This window comes from Malaya genurostris, chromosome 3, assembly GCF_030247185.1.
Source record: "Malaya genurostris strain Urasoe2022 chromosome 3, Malgen_1.1, whole genome shotgun sequence".
Lineage (NCBI taxonomy): Eukaryota > Metazoa > Arthropoda > Insecta > Diptera > Culicidae > Malaya > Malaya genurostris.
In genome coordinates this window covers 33,014,960-33,031,373 of record NC_080572.1, presented here as the reverse complement: position 1 = coordinate 33,031,373, position 16,414 = coordinate 33,014,960, and the positions used below count along the sequence as shown (strand labels likewise).

The following is a 16,414-nucleotide window of genomic DNA, read 5'->3' as shown; positions in this document are numbered from 1 at the left end:
GAGTGGTTTTAGTTAATAAGGATGCACTGAATCGAATGGTACTAGTGGTTTTTATGGAATTTTTTTTTGTATTATGACTTTGCAGAATCGAAACGAAGCGGTTGGGTAAAAATGGTGAGGGGAAAATAACCACTAGAAACCGTGTATGGTATTATTGGTCCCGGGTTGGCGGTTCAATGCATAGGATGCTGGTCTTACAAGCAAGTTGTCGTATGCTCGAGCCCCGACCTGGAAGGATTCTTAGTGTCAGTAGGATCCATAGTACTAGCCATGCAATGATTCTGTACACTAAGAATCGGCTGCGAAGTCTGTTGAAACAGAAAGGCCAAATTCCACCAAAGGGAATTTAACGCCAAGACTTTGCTATATGGTATTATTGACGACGTGTGCACGTTCTAAAGCACATTTGGCATCGCAGCACAAAAGACGAGTGAAGATTCCGAACTGTCGAATAATTTGGACGAATGCTGCATTTACTGAATGAAATTACTCAGTAATCATTGTTATAAAGTTTGCATGGAATGCTCCCACAGAGCTCACCCGAATTGTGCGCTCAAGTGTCAGCATTTTCACATGCGTGAATTGCTTCCCTAAGTCAGACAGAAAATCAGATTATGAGTGAAACGTTATTTTTTATTGATTTAAATTTTGGTCTTAACATAAAAAATAATTGCATTTTATATCACAAAAAAAGACGAAACAGTTGTAAGAAATCAATAAGGCTGAAAAATTTCATTTACACATAATATTTGGTCATGTCTGATTGTTTCCTGCGTCAAAATGTGCCTGTTTTATTTTCGATTTCGAGGTTGATGCACTCCGAGCCAGATTGCCGTATAAGTGAGGATATGTAGCTCAAATCAAATGCGTTTCGTAACTGAAGGTTGTAGCTTTCGAACAGTAAATAACATTTGGAGTGAAAATATTATTTTCCGCAAGACCAAAAATGGACATTTCTCCTCTATGTGTTCTCATCTTGTGGAAAAAATACAAGCAAACTTAAAAATAAAGTGATCACGAAACTAAAACAGACAAAATATATGATAGTTTTTTTCAGTTGACATCGCGACTTGGTGAATTGAGTTTTTATTGTAATTTTAATGATTGCTCAATACATAAACATATATTTAAACAGCATGCATTAAACGTAATGAGCTAATTAACATCTGAGTAAATATTAGAATGCAAGCAATTTAGTTACCGTATTGTCAAAAATGTCGTATCTTCCTTAAACTTATGGTTTTCAACAATAATCATAATAATTGTTAGAATGAACGTTGGGGTTTAGGCTAAATACTGCAAATGTTTATCCATCCATGATGTTGTGCAAGCAGTTGGGGGATTGTGACTCGTAATGCAAACATTTACTAGTCTATAGTACAGTATCATTCCGAAGACGAAGCGCCGGTTTCAATTAACTGGTTTCATTCGTATGGTTAATGTGTGTCGCTTTCTATTCGTGTTTTTAAACAGGATTAGTAAAGTTGGGTTGTTACGTTTTTAGAGACATTATTTCTGTTGGCTGGTGTGACGTCTGTTGTTGTTGGATGTTACAAGGATCGGCTTCAGTGTCGAGGGCGTCGATGTTGACGTCATCAATTTTACCGACGGTCTATCCCTGCTCACTATCTTGTCGTCGTTCGGGGTCTATAACTTTCAAATATACAGTACAATGATGACCATGTCAATTATCCTTTGTGAAAGAAAAACGGCTAGAGCAGTGCCGATGTTATGTATAGGTGATACCGACACACTAACTGAATGATGATTGAGTTGCTGTTTTGCTTTTGGTGGTAACATTTTTACTACACATTCAGATGATGGAAACGACCAGTGGGAATTTTCTACTCTACTACAATGATCTTCTACCACATCTATTGGTCTAGAGCAGATTGGGAAACAGTTTTTGATTTGTTTGTTTTCCAGCTTTAAATTTGGGGGAATACAAGGGAGGGTGTGTCCTATGTTCGAATCTATTGCAAGGAATTGGATATGGAAGATGAGACGAAAGTGTTTATTAGTACCAAATTATTCTAAATTGATGCATGTTGTATGATATCAGTGCAAAGCGAATTTGTTCTGAATATTAAGTAGTTAAGTAGTTGATTTTAGTAATCTTTTGTACTTGCTACACGAAATTTAAAAGAATGAATAGTTAGTTTATGGTCTTGAAATCATAATTATTATTTGAAAAATTGATGTGTACTTCAATCTAAAATCTAATGCCGGGGAACAAATTCGCTTTCTCACCAGTTCAGCCAATATACATTGACTACATGAATTGCAAAGCGTATATGAGTATGAGCTATTGCAGACACTATGAAGCTTAACTTACATCAAAATCTCCGATCGTGAAACGCGTTGCTGCCAACGATTGAGGCGGAGGCAGATCTGGACTGACAACCTGTTGGTACGAATTCACAGGTGCACAGGTGGATCAAAGTTAGTGACAAATATAAAGATGAGTAAATCGTGTATGGTGGGGTTTAGCAATATGTGCGAGTATTTGAGAAGGATATGTTGGGATAGAATAACAAAATGGTGTTGTAAGAAGAAAGAATCAAATGAAGAGCAATCGGATCTTTGTATTGGTAAATATTACGTTGTAGTGTATTAATATATTTTCTTTTGATAATGCCAGTTATGTTATTGAAGCAACATAAAGATTATAACAGAAACTGATTAAAACGGAATATAAGAAAGATTACACACTGAAAAAACATTAACATTTTGTTTTGAATTGAGATATCTGATGATCAACGTGAATTAAAGGATGCAACATGGAGGTAATTACAATCATGGCCATTTTAACACCATTTGAGACCCATTGAAACGTTTTTTTTTTAAATTCTACATCTCATGTTATAAGACTTTTTTCAAGTTGCTATCTTTAATTCATTACGTACAATTTATGAGCTTCAATAGCTTATGTTACGTATAGCTCACCGCCGATTATATGACGTCAACATTCAATCAATACTTCTCTCCAGTAAACTGCATATCCCAGGTAACGCTAATAATAACAGTGAAATAGCCTTTTATGAGCACAAAAAATTCTTATGGATCTATATCTGCAATATTAAAGCTAATCTATTCTAAATTAATCAGAACTCAGGTTTTACAATGCATACTAGACATACATAAGTATATATAAGTAAGTCCACCCTAATTTAGTCCCAAGAGCGATTGAGATGTCAATTTGAGATAATTTGCTGTCACAATGTGGCATTAGTATGTGCTTATTGGTTACCTGGGATAGCACAAAGCAAAAATTTGTTATCGATAGATGAAAATACAACACGCAATTGAAACGATAAATTTGTCGTATTTTGAAAGTTTTAGCTCTTTATCACTGTGAAAACAGACATTTTCAACCATTCGAGTGCGTGTGTTTGTGTGTGTGTGTGTGTATTTATATTACTTTGATTTCTCGAATATTCATTCATGCAAAGGGTTGCAATACTCTGATTGATTAAAAATATTTTTTTTATAATTTTTGTTCAAGTCATGTGATGGAAAGAAGTTGACAATTAAATAAAGTTCAATATGCTTCGTAAAACTATTGATCTTCTTCATTATATTATATATAGTAAATTTTTCGTTTATTTGACACCGGCTCTAACCTTTTCGGTCTCTTTTTTCTTTCGTTAAGCATTGCATAAAGGTATGCTTTCTGGATCAGCTCAGCATAAATAAACCGGGCAAAAAAATCAACAATCTACGAATTTCCCAAAATGTATGTAAGACTTTTGTAAACAGAAAAATATCTGCAGCATTTAATAGTTATTTTGATCGGTTTGTATGTAAATGGCTTTTGGTATGCGGGTACCCGACGGTATGCGGTTTCTATGCGAATTTTCGGACTTATGCCAAAAGTCATTCAAATTTCATAAGTTTGTGAAAATTGATTTAGCCATCTCAGAGAAATCGAAGTGGAACCAACATCCCTTTCATCTTAATCTTAATTATTTTTTCAGTGCTTCTGAAATTGAGAATCGAAAACCAGAATATTCTATGCAAGTGCTTTCGTGTGCTTTGGTTCTACAACAAAAAAATAGTCCGATCATTTCAAGGGGATTTGCTTTATACTGTCGCTTGAAGAAACATATTCTCGAAACTGAAGTATTTATCTATTATAATACTGTTATTCTAGAACCGGGATCAAATTCAATATCAGTTTAAAGGACATTCAAGCAATTTTCAAGAAAATTGAATGCACAATATTTTAATTTATTACCCATATCTTCCGTTAATTTCGGAGCCACAATTGAGATCTGGGAGAAATTCAATAAATTTTTTATAAAATCATAGAGCTTTTCATTTGAATTTGAGTTTGTGAAAAGTGCCGTTGATAAAAGTTAGTACTTCTGTTTCATTTTCGGATTCTGATGACAATAAAAAATGTTACATGAAATTATTAGCAACTAAATTTGTGAAAATCCTTTCAGATGTCTAGGAGAAAGTTGAGTGGATATTTTTGTTACACTCAGACAATTTTTGTTCTCGACAAACTGACTCGAGCGTTATATCAGGTCCTTCGGATCAGAAGTCGATTTTCGCAGATGTTGCGAATGTCCTAAGTTGCGCCGTTGTCTATGAAAAGGATACAGCATTGCTAGAGAAACTAATTTTCGTTCGGAGTCGTGTAGACTCCTACTAGCATTCGACTCAGCTCAACGTGACCGAAAAATGTCTGTGTGTATTTGTGTACACCTTTCTACGCTCAATTTTCTAGGAGATGGCTGAACCGATTTCAGCACTAGATTCGGGTGCTATTGTGCCATTAAACAAGCTCGAAAATCAACACTTCTGAAGATATAATGATGGAGGTGACGTGAACGACAAACCTCACGATATATATATATATATATATATATATATATATATATATATATATATATATATATATATATATATATATATATATATATATATATATATATATATATATATATATATATATATATATATATATATATATACATATATATATATATATAAATATATATATATATATATATATATATATATATATATATATATATATATATATATATATATATATATATATATATATATTTATACATATATATATATATATATATATATATATATATATATATATATATATATATATATATATATATATATATATATATATATATATATATATCCATCAATTTGCGATTCATTTGGGTGTTACATAGTGGTCACGATTTTTGTGTTATTTGACTACAACTTAAAGGATTCCCTTACTACGTACAGATTCATCATGAAGAGTTAAAAAAAAGTTCATTTTCAATTGAGTGTTTTTCTTGTTTTGAGATATGAAAAGTTGTGTAAAGTAAAGTAATCGAATGTGGAATGTCAAAATATCTTCACCGGGGATTGAAAAGCTACAACTATATGAACCATGAAACAATTAGAACGCGTTAAACCAATTTGTTTATTTCAATTCAATCGCTGGCAGGAATATGGAAAACAAGTAAAGTAAATTCAGATGATATTTAGGAGAATTTATACGTATAAATTTAGTATTTATTTCAATTTAAGTAGGTTCCGCTTGAAGGGTACTTTACATTCTTTATTGATTCAATCATCGAATGATTTTATTTTTCATATGAAATGGTAAAATCCCACATCAAACATAGCTGTTCGGAATTGATCCCTTGAATAATTCGAGAAGTCTACATTTGTCAATATGGTAAAGTTTGCAACCTTTCATGATTTTCGTTTGTTTTGTTGTTTGTAACTGTATTTTTATCGCAGAGCATTCGAAAATTATATGTAAAATTAAACAAGATAATGTACATATCATGTACAAGCGAATACAAAGCCCTTAATAAATTATTTGTACCAAACAAAGAGAAATAAAGGGAATTCGTTTTTATCGTTGGAAAACAAATAAAATTATGATCTAGTTGTGTGACTTTATCTCTGGCAGGTCTGTAAAATTGTCTCATTGAATGAGGAAACAGAGAAGAAAAATCCTTCCGTTGCTATCTTATAATGTCTTTTCGTCAGTTGGTGCCTAAGTAGTGTATACTTGTCACTAGTACTTACATCGTCCTCGTCAATCATCTCCTTAGTGGAGGCAGTCGTTTCGTTACGCCGGATCGAGCCTTGATGGATATCCAGGTCCACCTTGAGGATCTGGAACCGTCGCAGCAGGAACACCAATGGCATCGGAAGCACAGACGCACAAATCATTGCAAGTGCAATGCTCATCACCCAGTCAGGATACGATTTGTTTTCAGTGATACCCTAGGGGTGACGGTAGTTGAAAATTAAACGCTACACAAAACGTTCGAGTTTTATTCTCATTGAACATACCAGTTCGCCGTTCCATGCTGCATACGTTGGATTCCTCAGTATCATACTCAGAATAGACGATAGCAGAATCCCGAACATGATGACCGGTCCGATGTACCTCCAGGTCATCTGCCAGTAGAAACCCGGTCGAGTTCCAGTCATTTGATAGATGTCCTCCGTAAACCTACAAGTTCACGTGAATATATTGAAAAACATTTTCGAAAGAAAATTTTCAGAATATACTTTTTATGTCCGTAGATGTAGATCACCGCGATAGTTTCCATGAGGGCCACAACAACCAATCCAATCGTTCCGGCGAATGAATCGAACATTTTGAGCCAATATTCGCCCGCTCCGGTCGTAAAAATCAAGCCCACGCTGAAACAAATTACACAAACGACACCTGTTTGGCAGAATGAATGCCAAGGCAATCAGATCATTCCAAGTGAAAACAGTGCTCATTTTTGAAAATGAAGATTTTCCAAAAATGACCGTAAATTAATGAAATTATCTACCTGCATCTTGCCTGAAGATGTGTATTTGGTACTTACCAGTAACGTACGGCTTTCTAATCCGCTTAAAGATATCGATATCGAATATCGTACACAGCATTCCTTCCAGAATACCAATTTGCGAGCCCAATCCCAGTGATAAGAGCATCGTGAAGAAGAGCACCGCCCAGAATGGAGCGCCCGGCAGTTGCACAATGGCCTGGGTGAAAACGATGAACGCAAGCCCAGTTCCTTCAGCAGCCTGTTGAGTATGTGTCGTGAAACAAGATATATGGATTCAATATTCGCATCATGGAAGCAATAATTAAATGGCACATGAAAGAGATTAGTAGAGTTTCAACGTGTGTTATTTGACGCACCGGTGGAAACAAATAGGTGATCCGATTAATGTAAAGGCGTTGGGCATAATTAACGTGGATCTTATTTCAGTGTTTACTTTGAATCAAATGATTGGTAGCGGAATAAATTTCCACCCTGCATTTGGCTACCGATTTATTAATTCAATGCTACAATTGTTTACGAACGTCCCTGTCAATGGAAATACTAAAAATCAACGTTATTTGAAACTGTACGTGCGTTTTAAAAAATCAATCGTTTCAGTGTTTTCATTTCTTCGGAATTCTTTTGCACTTAAGTCAATGTCGCTAATTTTAACCTTTTCCTATGCATGGGAAACTGTAGTGAAGGTTCATTGCACACTTATGAAAGTAAATGTTTTTAGGCAGCGCTTCGATTTATAAAGCAATGCCGCAAAAAAGTCACCTGCGGAGCACGCTCAACTGATTATCTTCTTGCCTTTGTTTTACGAACACAACGACACATCAGATGTATTTTACAATTCTCTCAAGTGTGCAAATATGAAAATAGCGTCAAATACTAAAAAAGTGAGAACTTATTCCCTTTACCGAATGCAATTTTTCTATTAAAAAAAAAAGTTGAAATAATTAAAATACTTTGTGCTATTCATTATTTGCTGTGTACTTACACTATCTAGCTGATTTTCTAAACTGCAATGTTCTAGCGTCCAATTTGCTGACGCCACTGGATCAAGTCCGTGCATGGCCTGTTCGTATTCCACATTGTCGACGTGGACTGACGGTAGTACTCCGTGTTTTACTAAAATTCCTTTATTTCTGCAGTATTTAAAAAAAACTTGTCATAAACTAAAGAGCTTCGCTTCAATATCTACGAAACAACTTACACTGAGATACATCTGTCAACGCCAACCGTCGCTTTATACCCTAGGATAGCGAATATCACTACGCTGGCATAAATGGCCGTTATGGCGTTACACACCGATACCAGGATTACATCCCGAACGCAGTTATTCTTTGGGGTATTATAGCTTCCAAATGCTATCAGTGATCCGAAGGCCAGTCCGAACGAATAAAACACCTGCGTTGCTGCGTCCAACCAAACCGTCGGTTCCAGTAATTTCTCAACTTTCGGAGTGTACATGTGCATAAGTCCGGCGCCGGCGCCTTTTAGTGTGATTCCTCTGATAAAGAAGATTGTCAGCACGATGTACGGGAAAAGAGAGGTGAAATAGACCACCTTGCCCGAACTTTGGATGCCCTTCATCACGATGAAGAACACTACCGTCCAAGACAGCATCAAACATAGCACGATCCACCATTTAAATCCTTCTGGCTCTTCGATGCTTGGTGATGCATCCAGAGTCGTTCGATACCAGAAGTAAGCGGTTTCTGAGGACCGCTCGCACTCAGGCACATCGGTGCCGTTGAGCTGTGGACATACAGCCCACGGAAGAGTGACCTTAAAATGGGAAATATATGTGTTTAATTGTTTAATTATACATATATACGGGAAAACGTTTCAATTGATCTTCACTTATTTAAACAAAAGAACTTAGTATTTGTTAATTTCGAGTTTTCCAGTTTTTTTCTATTGCGGTTATATCTTTTAGTATTTTTCTATGCTTTTAGAGTAGTTAAGCGAAGAATTGTTGTCAAAATGTGATCGATAGGTCTATGCAAATATAGAGATTTGTTTGAAAATTTTAAGCTATTGTTATTTGCAACAGTTGCAATCGGTTGAGTTATATGCATGATATTTGTCTCATATACCAAAATCAAACATCATAATCCAACGATTATGTTGCCAAAATTGAATCGCGGAATATAAAAAAACACGAGTCCATCCAGGGTCGAACTTGAAACCTTTCGTGCGTAAAGTAGATGTAATAACCGCTATACCATGGAACCTTTTCACTCGTAACGTGTAAAAAATATATACGCGCATACGCCTGTGAGAACAATGCACTGCGCACGACAAGTATACCTTAAGGCGTTACTTACCCGAAAGCTGTTGAAGAAGTAGTAAAAGCACCAGGTAATAATCACATTATAGTAGATCGCGACGAAAAGTGTAACGATGCAAGAGGAAATGCCAATGCCACCTAGCCAGGGATGAATCGTGTTCCACACGCCCAGTGCACCTAACCGCATCCGTTGGCCCATTCCTAATTCTATCAGGAAAAGAGGAATGCCTTCCAGAATCAACATGATCATAAACGGAATCAGGAAAGCGCCTATCGAATAGAAGGAAAAGGTAATGAATTTCTGGAAGTATCTGATTGACAATGTTTTATTAATTATTTGTTTACAAGAAAATAATTATGCTTTCATTTAGTGCTAATGCTTTCGAATAAGATAAGATTCATCTACCGTTAATGATAGCTAGCGTATAAACAAACTAGCTATCTAATTTAAAAAGATTGTAAAGTTATGCACATCTATTCTGATTCAGACACTGAAGAAACCTACAAGTAGTAGACGAATTACGAATCTGTTCGAATACTAAGAAAAGGCAGTAGAAGGAAGGGAAGAAAGAAAATTCTCTTTAAATTTGTATTCGATTCAATATATATCGAACTACATAGCTGATATGCAAAGAATATTCGTTTATGTCTATGATAGTACTCAAAACATTCTACACATGTTACGACTTTTTCCCAAAAATCATATGCAAAACAAACACACAAAGGTTGAATACAAGAATTGATTGAAATGTATCATTAATCTAAAACTATATTGAAATGCATTGCTTTTTCAATGAATAAGACTGTATATTTTAATAACCGCTTAGTTTTGTTTTCAAAGTATTTTAAACAATAGAAAACTGTGAAGTGACTTTATACTCAATTTTATGATCCAAATAAGTGCATGTAAAAAATGTAAATTCACATATTATTTCTATCTGCGTAGGAGTAGTGTTTCCTAAAGAAACAAGAATAAATAATCGAATTTCCACTAGTGATAAGATTAAAACGTTGTGCATTTATTGAAATACTATTGGACTATATGAATCGAGTAGAACGCGAATATTTATTCTGTACACACAGACATTTTTGTGTGAATTTACATCAATTTTCATGCAAACATTTGGAGCAGGCAATTGAATGGAGAGTTATTTTGAAATTCTTTATTTTTCAATATACTTTGAAAGTAGAACAAAGCGTTTTTACTTTTTTGCCTTTCTCATATAGAAAGGCTATGCAATCGCTGTGAAACCGACTTTACAGCCGAGGCTCGGAGGGACGAGTATCATATACCATTCGATTCAGTTCGTCGAGATCACAAAATGTCTGTCTGTATGTGTGTGTATGTGTGTATGTGTGTACATACATACGTATGTGTTTATGTGACAAATAATGTCACTCAATTTTCTCAGGGATGGCTGAACCGAATTTCACAAACTTAGATTCAAATGAAAGGTCTTAAGGTCCCATATAAAGTTCCTGAGCTTCATTTGGATCCGACTTCCGATTCCGGAATTACAGGGTGATATGCACCAAAAAAAGAAAAAATAGTCACACACGTTTCTCAGAGGTGATTTACAAATTTAGATTCAAATGAAAGGTGTTATGACTTTATACAATTTTCTTGAATTTTATTTGGATCCGACTTCCGGTTTCGGAATTACAAGGAAATATGTGCAAATTGATTAAAAAACTAGCGGACATCTGCACACTTTGTAGCGCAATAATATTAGATTAGATGTAAAAAATCAAAACTACTTCTCAATTTCAATCACTATTGAAGAAAAAATCATTATAATGCTCTATGATAGTGGCCCCAACCTTTTTATATCGTGAACAACAGAACAAAATATATAAAACCCATGGTTTGCCGAAAAGTGTACAGGCAACATACAATTTTCCATCTGAAAAAACTTTAAATCCACGCTACAGACTCATAACGATTATTAACGGTAACGGGAAAGTTAAACGGATGAGAAAATGACGTTCAAGTTGAAATGACATATCAGTAGGCATCATTGGAATGCGAGGAATGAAAACTTTTTCTTTTTCTAATTTGCCATTCAAGATTGCTGCCTCGACAACATTTGCGATTACCTTTTGAACTTTAAACTTTTGTCTGTACTTGTTCTTCGATTTTCGGCCATTTTATTTTGTACTTTGTGTGCTAGTTTCTGTAATTTGTGTGTTTGTTCCTGTACTTTCTGTGTTTGTTTCAAAATTAGTTCCTGTACTTTCTGTACCTGCTCCAGTATTTTCTGTATTTGGTCCTGTAACTTCTGTACTTATATTTGTACCATCTGCACATTCTGTACCCTTTACTGCACTCTTTGCACTTGTGCCAGTACTTCTTGTACTTGTTTCTCTCATTTCTGTACTTGGTTTTGTACTTTCTGCACTTATTCCTGTACCTTCTTTATTTTTTCCTAAACCTACCTTAGCAAGAGAGTGAATCGTTCGAATAGGCAAAACATGACGATGAGTTTCCAAATCTCGGTTTCATCGATGTTACTTAATAACAGAAGGGAACCGGGATGGTTCGAGTATATTCCCGAGTAAAGTGTGAGGTCAAAAAGAAAACTCAATTTGATGTTGTGCTGTTCGTATATATCGATTACTTAATTTGCTATCGTTTTGGTCGTTTTAACGGTTAAAAGATCAAAATTGAAAGCAAAAAAAATGCTGTGTGACATCAAACTGGAAACTAGTTCTGCTCTCAGTGAAAGCACATTGAAAACTTAATATGATGTAGATTTTCTCGAAATGACTCATCACGAGCATAATCTAAAAATAGAACTGCCAAAAAAGGTCCGGGATAGTATACATTTAGGCGATATTACTCGCAAGCAAGAAAAAAGATTTTATGCAATCTCCATTTTAGTCGCAAGCAAGAAAAAAAGCTTTCATACCATTTTCCAACACTACCGCGGAGAGAATTGGTTTCAAACTTAGGTGATTTGGAATGCGAACTTTTTGCGATTGCTATGGACTGTAAGTGCTTGCTATAAAGGGACGGAAAATGTTCGGTTATATGACAAGCAGTGTTGGTTCACAAAGTCGTATGAAGGTAGTTTCTGTCAGTGCACACTCGTTGCGTCGCTTCCATCCCGCATCCACCGTGAATAGCAGTGTGGCTATTTGAGCACAGTATGAAAATGTTCTCTTTGTCCTTCTCATATCCAAAGCTGTAGCATTCAAACATTATAACATTAAATTGAGTTAACTACTTGATCTCACACAACTCGCACATCTAATCACTTTGAAATGTGAATTTAGAGGCTCTGAAGACCGAACGTTTTACAGTGAAGTCTTCTACAACACAGGAAACGTGAATTAGGAATCCGGCCATAAGGTATTCCAGATCATTTCGACCGTCCCACGACAAAAGGGCCTAACTGCAAATGACCGTTTCTCTTTGTTTACTTTTTCTTTCACGATTTACCAAACCGATTTTATTTTCGACGCTTTAGTCTTCGCGAAACTTTCAAGGTAAAACAACAAGCTTTCGATTTATATTGGAAAATTAAACAAATATTTTCTTGGTGGCTCCTCTAAGCCACTAAAGTATTATTAAGAATTAGCTCTAGGTTCTGAAATCTGAGACATTCAACGTTCGATGTTCGAACTTCGTAAACAATGAATTTTTCCATACTGTTGGATATAAAGTTATGGGTATTTTCAGACCGGGTTTGGCGAGTAGATTATTTTCGACATCCAGGTCCCCGATTTCTAAATACACTGAAAATAATGATCAAAAAACTTTGGAATGAACTTCGCGGCGTCGTATGATTACAAATATCGAAACATTATACTTAACGTATCTAGAAGGAAGTCGATGACGTCAAATATATTTCTCATATCAAATTCTGAAATAAGCTCCTTCTACGGCAGACGTTCAGCGAGATGGAAATGGCAAAGCCACTATTCAGATTGACCTGCTTCAGACAAACGTGGTACCGATGATCGCCAATTTATCTAATGCCTCCCAGACAATTCTTCCATTGAAACTTAACTTTGTATTTTTGTGCTGCCATTTGAAATATGCTCAATTTCAATGGATTCACTAAGTTGTTGATTTTAATATTTTCATTTTTTGAGTTTCACAAAACTTTTGCCTTTATTCCTTTTTTGCCATTAAACAGCAAAATGATAACACAATGTGATATTAATTGAAAATTTTATGAGTCGATATCATATTAGGATTTCAATCTGATGTTACTATCATAATCAAATATCAATTTGTTCTAATTTTGATGTTAGACTTTACTCGGGTTGGACTGTTCATAGCCACTCAAACGCAAATAATTTGAAATTTCGAAGTACTCTGGGTGGATACAAATTGGATCGTGTTTGGGCCAATTAAAGACGTTTGGACTCAAATAAATAACCGAACTTGCAATTTCAAGCGATTGACCAAATTTGAAGGTCGTTTCGAGAAAAATTTATACAAAATCTCGTCCAAAGAATTCTTCAAAGGTATAGCATGGGAAATGCATATGAAAAATTTAAGCCGAAAAACCAACAGAAAACATCTTTCTAATTCGAATGGAAATGTTCTAAAAAGTAGAGAACCGAATAGTTTTGGTGTTTGAGATAACGGTGGTAATTAAACATTGTGACAGAAATAATATATATATAAATATATATATATATATATATATATATATATATATATATATATATATATATATATATATATATATATATATATATATATATATATATATATATATATATATATATATATATATATATATATATATATATATATATATATATATATATATATATATATATATATAGAGGATTTTCATCTCTGGAGTTTTAGGAACAACGAATCATTAAAAAAACGTTAATCACTTTCTTTTCTTATAGTCGTTCTATAATTTGATTTGACGACATTGAAACCAAATTCATATATCGGAAAATGGATGCTTTAGGCTGTTCATTTGGCGCCCTTACTTAACGGAACATGTGATTCGAAATAAAGAAACACGTGAATGAAGTAGACTCAGTGAAATTTTCGCACAGATCAGCTCGTTTGGCGCCAAATGATTTTATTAACAATCTAGTATTCATATTTTGGTCTATAGTCAGACAGCATTTCACAACTCCATACACACCAAACAATCATCGGAGATCTAGCATGCATTGAGTGGAAAATTTCCAATTTCACTTGAACTAATTTTCTAGTTTTTCTCTACTTTCCCGACGGATTTTCCTTATGTACTATACCCTAAAACCTCCACATAAATGTCACCTTTCGAGCAAAAAAAAATCATTTGTAGGTCGGTCCACGCATACCAGAGAACATTAGCTACACACACTTTTTCCACTGTTTTTTTATATATATAAATGCGCACTCAATTATCTCGCGAATTTTCTAACCGAGTTTCACAAACTAAGAATCAAATAAAAGGTCTTAAAATCCTTAAAAAAGTCCTCGAAGAGTTCATCCAGATCCGACTTCCGGTTCCGGCATTACAGTGCGATTAGTGAAAATTTTCAAGTTCATGAGTATTTTTTCACAAGCCATGGCGATACAAGGTACACATTTTTATAAAACTTGGTGCTAAATTCATCTTATTGGAAAATCTTAATGAATATATAAAACTTTCTTTGGAACTACTAGTCCCCGGTTTCTGCATCCGAAAGCACCGATAATAGTGCAGAAAATCTCCGAAAACGAAACTCACTTCGATTTCTCAGCAACGGTTCAACCGATTTCCACGACAAATTAAAGCTCTCATTGCCTTTAAATATACTGTGCAATTTCATCTTGATCCGACTTTCGTTTCCGAAATTATAGGGCGACGAGTGTCAAAACATTCAAATCGTCATTCAAAATTACAATGCAAAACTAGTAAGCGACGGTACGTGTGGCTTTGTACCGTTCGCAGCGTGCTTTGTTTAATTTCGTGTGTTGTTGCAGAGTTGCACATTTAAATCTATATTTTTCAGATTGAAAAAATGTAAATTTCTAATTCTTTTATTTAATTTGTACCTGCTTGTTGGTGTTATTAAAAGATATTCTCCTATAGAAAGTTTATGCAATCACTTGAAAAATTGACTAGTAAAAATTGGACCAGAGTGCTAAGCTTTCTATATCATTCGACACAGTTCATCGAGCTGAGCAATGTATGTGTCTGTGCGTGTATGTGTGTGAATATGTGTCAAATAATGTCACTCATAAATAAAAAATCTCGTAGTCCCATAGGTTGCTATTTAATTTCACGCCGTCGTTTAGAGCGACGATGCAAAAAAAAAAATAAAACTCTTCTAGATTTGGCTTAAAACTGATTCAATTTGTAGCCAAGATATTAGTTACTTACTAGGTTTTTATTAACTTGACATAACTTTTTATACATTGACAAGGTTATGTTAGTTTATACCCAAAGTAAGTTTCTTGTTTTATTCAAGATTGAAAAAAAAATTCTTCACAGAATTTTAAAATTTTTTAGAATTTTTTCGATTCAACTGTTATCTACTTTATAGTACTATTTAATTACATGTCATGTAACTTTCATTATTTTTTTCTGCACACAGCAGAAAATAATGAAATGTACAGGATCCGCCATGAAACTTTTTTTAACATTCAATACAACACAAACGATTCATCCGATTTCAAAATTTATTTTTTCATGTTAAAGTACAATCCTTCCGGTTAATTGTGGCATATAATTTCATACTCCAATGGCCGGCTCGGCTGGCCTTGCAGTACGCCATACGGTCGGTCCAGTTTTTTAGTACATTTTCGATTGTGTGCAGCTTTATTTCAGCTATGGCTGCACGAATGTTGTCCTTCAATGCTTGAATCTCTGGCTTGTCCACATAACACTTATATTTGACAGACCCCAAAGATAATAGTCTAACGGCGTCAAATCACAGCTCCGAGGAGCCAAACGACATCCAAATTTCGACTGATATTCGATCTTCGAAGACTGTGCGCCGTTACTTTCTGAGGATGCATCGGCTTCTCCATGATAACGAATTTTCGAACTTTTCATCGAGCGCTCTTCATCAAGTTTCGGACAAGTGTTGCATCACATTTTGTGGACGCTTGAGCCCAAATTTTTGGAACTCCTGCATGTTCCCAGCTGCCTTACCAGTCTTCTTGAAGACCCTCTTCACGATTGCCTAGTAACGTTTGATTGGTCGAAGCTGAGTGCAATTTAGTGTATTGATATTTTTCTCAACGAAATTTATATCCTTTTCCGCAAGCCAATTGAGAATAGTTAGCCGACTCTAAATCCGGCCAAAACAGTGGAGATGTACTATGCTTCGTATATAAAGACAGCAATCTCTTCTG

The 16,414-nt window shown here is 34.8% G+C and overlaps 1 protein-coding gene across 18 annotated transcripts in view; it reads right to left on the bottom strand.

Annotated features, from left to right (window-relative positions):
- The window catches only part of LOC131438336 (sodium-dependent neutral amino acid transporter B(0)AT3), an 81,005-nt gene that overhangs the window by 8,818 nt on the left and 55,773 nt on the right, over window positions 1-16,414 (bottom strand). For 14 of the 18 annotated variants that reach the window (XM_058608274.1, XM_058608280.1, XM_058608273.1 and 11 more), the window contains 8 exons: window positions 9,143-9,375; window positions 8,026-8,600; window positions 7,810-7,957; window positions 6,864-7,065; window positions 6,556-6,715; window positions 6,334-6,496; window positions 6,064-6,264; window positions 2,336-2,404 (listed from right to left, as the gene is read on the bottom strand). In XM_058608274.1, the coding sequence (XP_058464257.1) occupies window positions 2,336-2,404; window positions 6,064-6,264; window positions 6,334-6,496; window positions 6,556-6,715; window positions 6,864-7,065; window positions 7,810-7,957; window positions 8,026-8,600; window positions 9,143-9,375 (1,751 nt within the window). The other 4 variants (XR_009230925.1, XM_058608288.1, XM_058608287.1 and 1 more) reach the window with 4 other exon arrangements.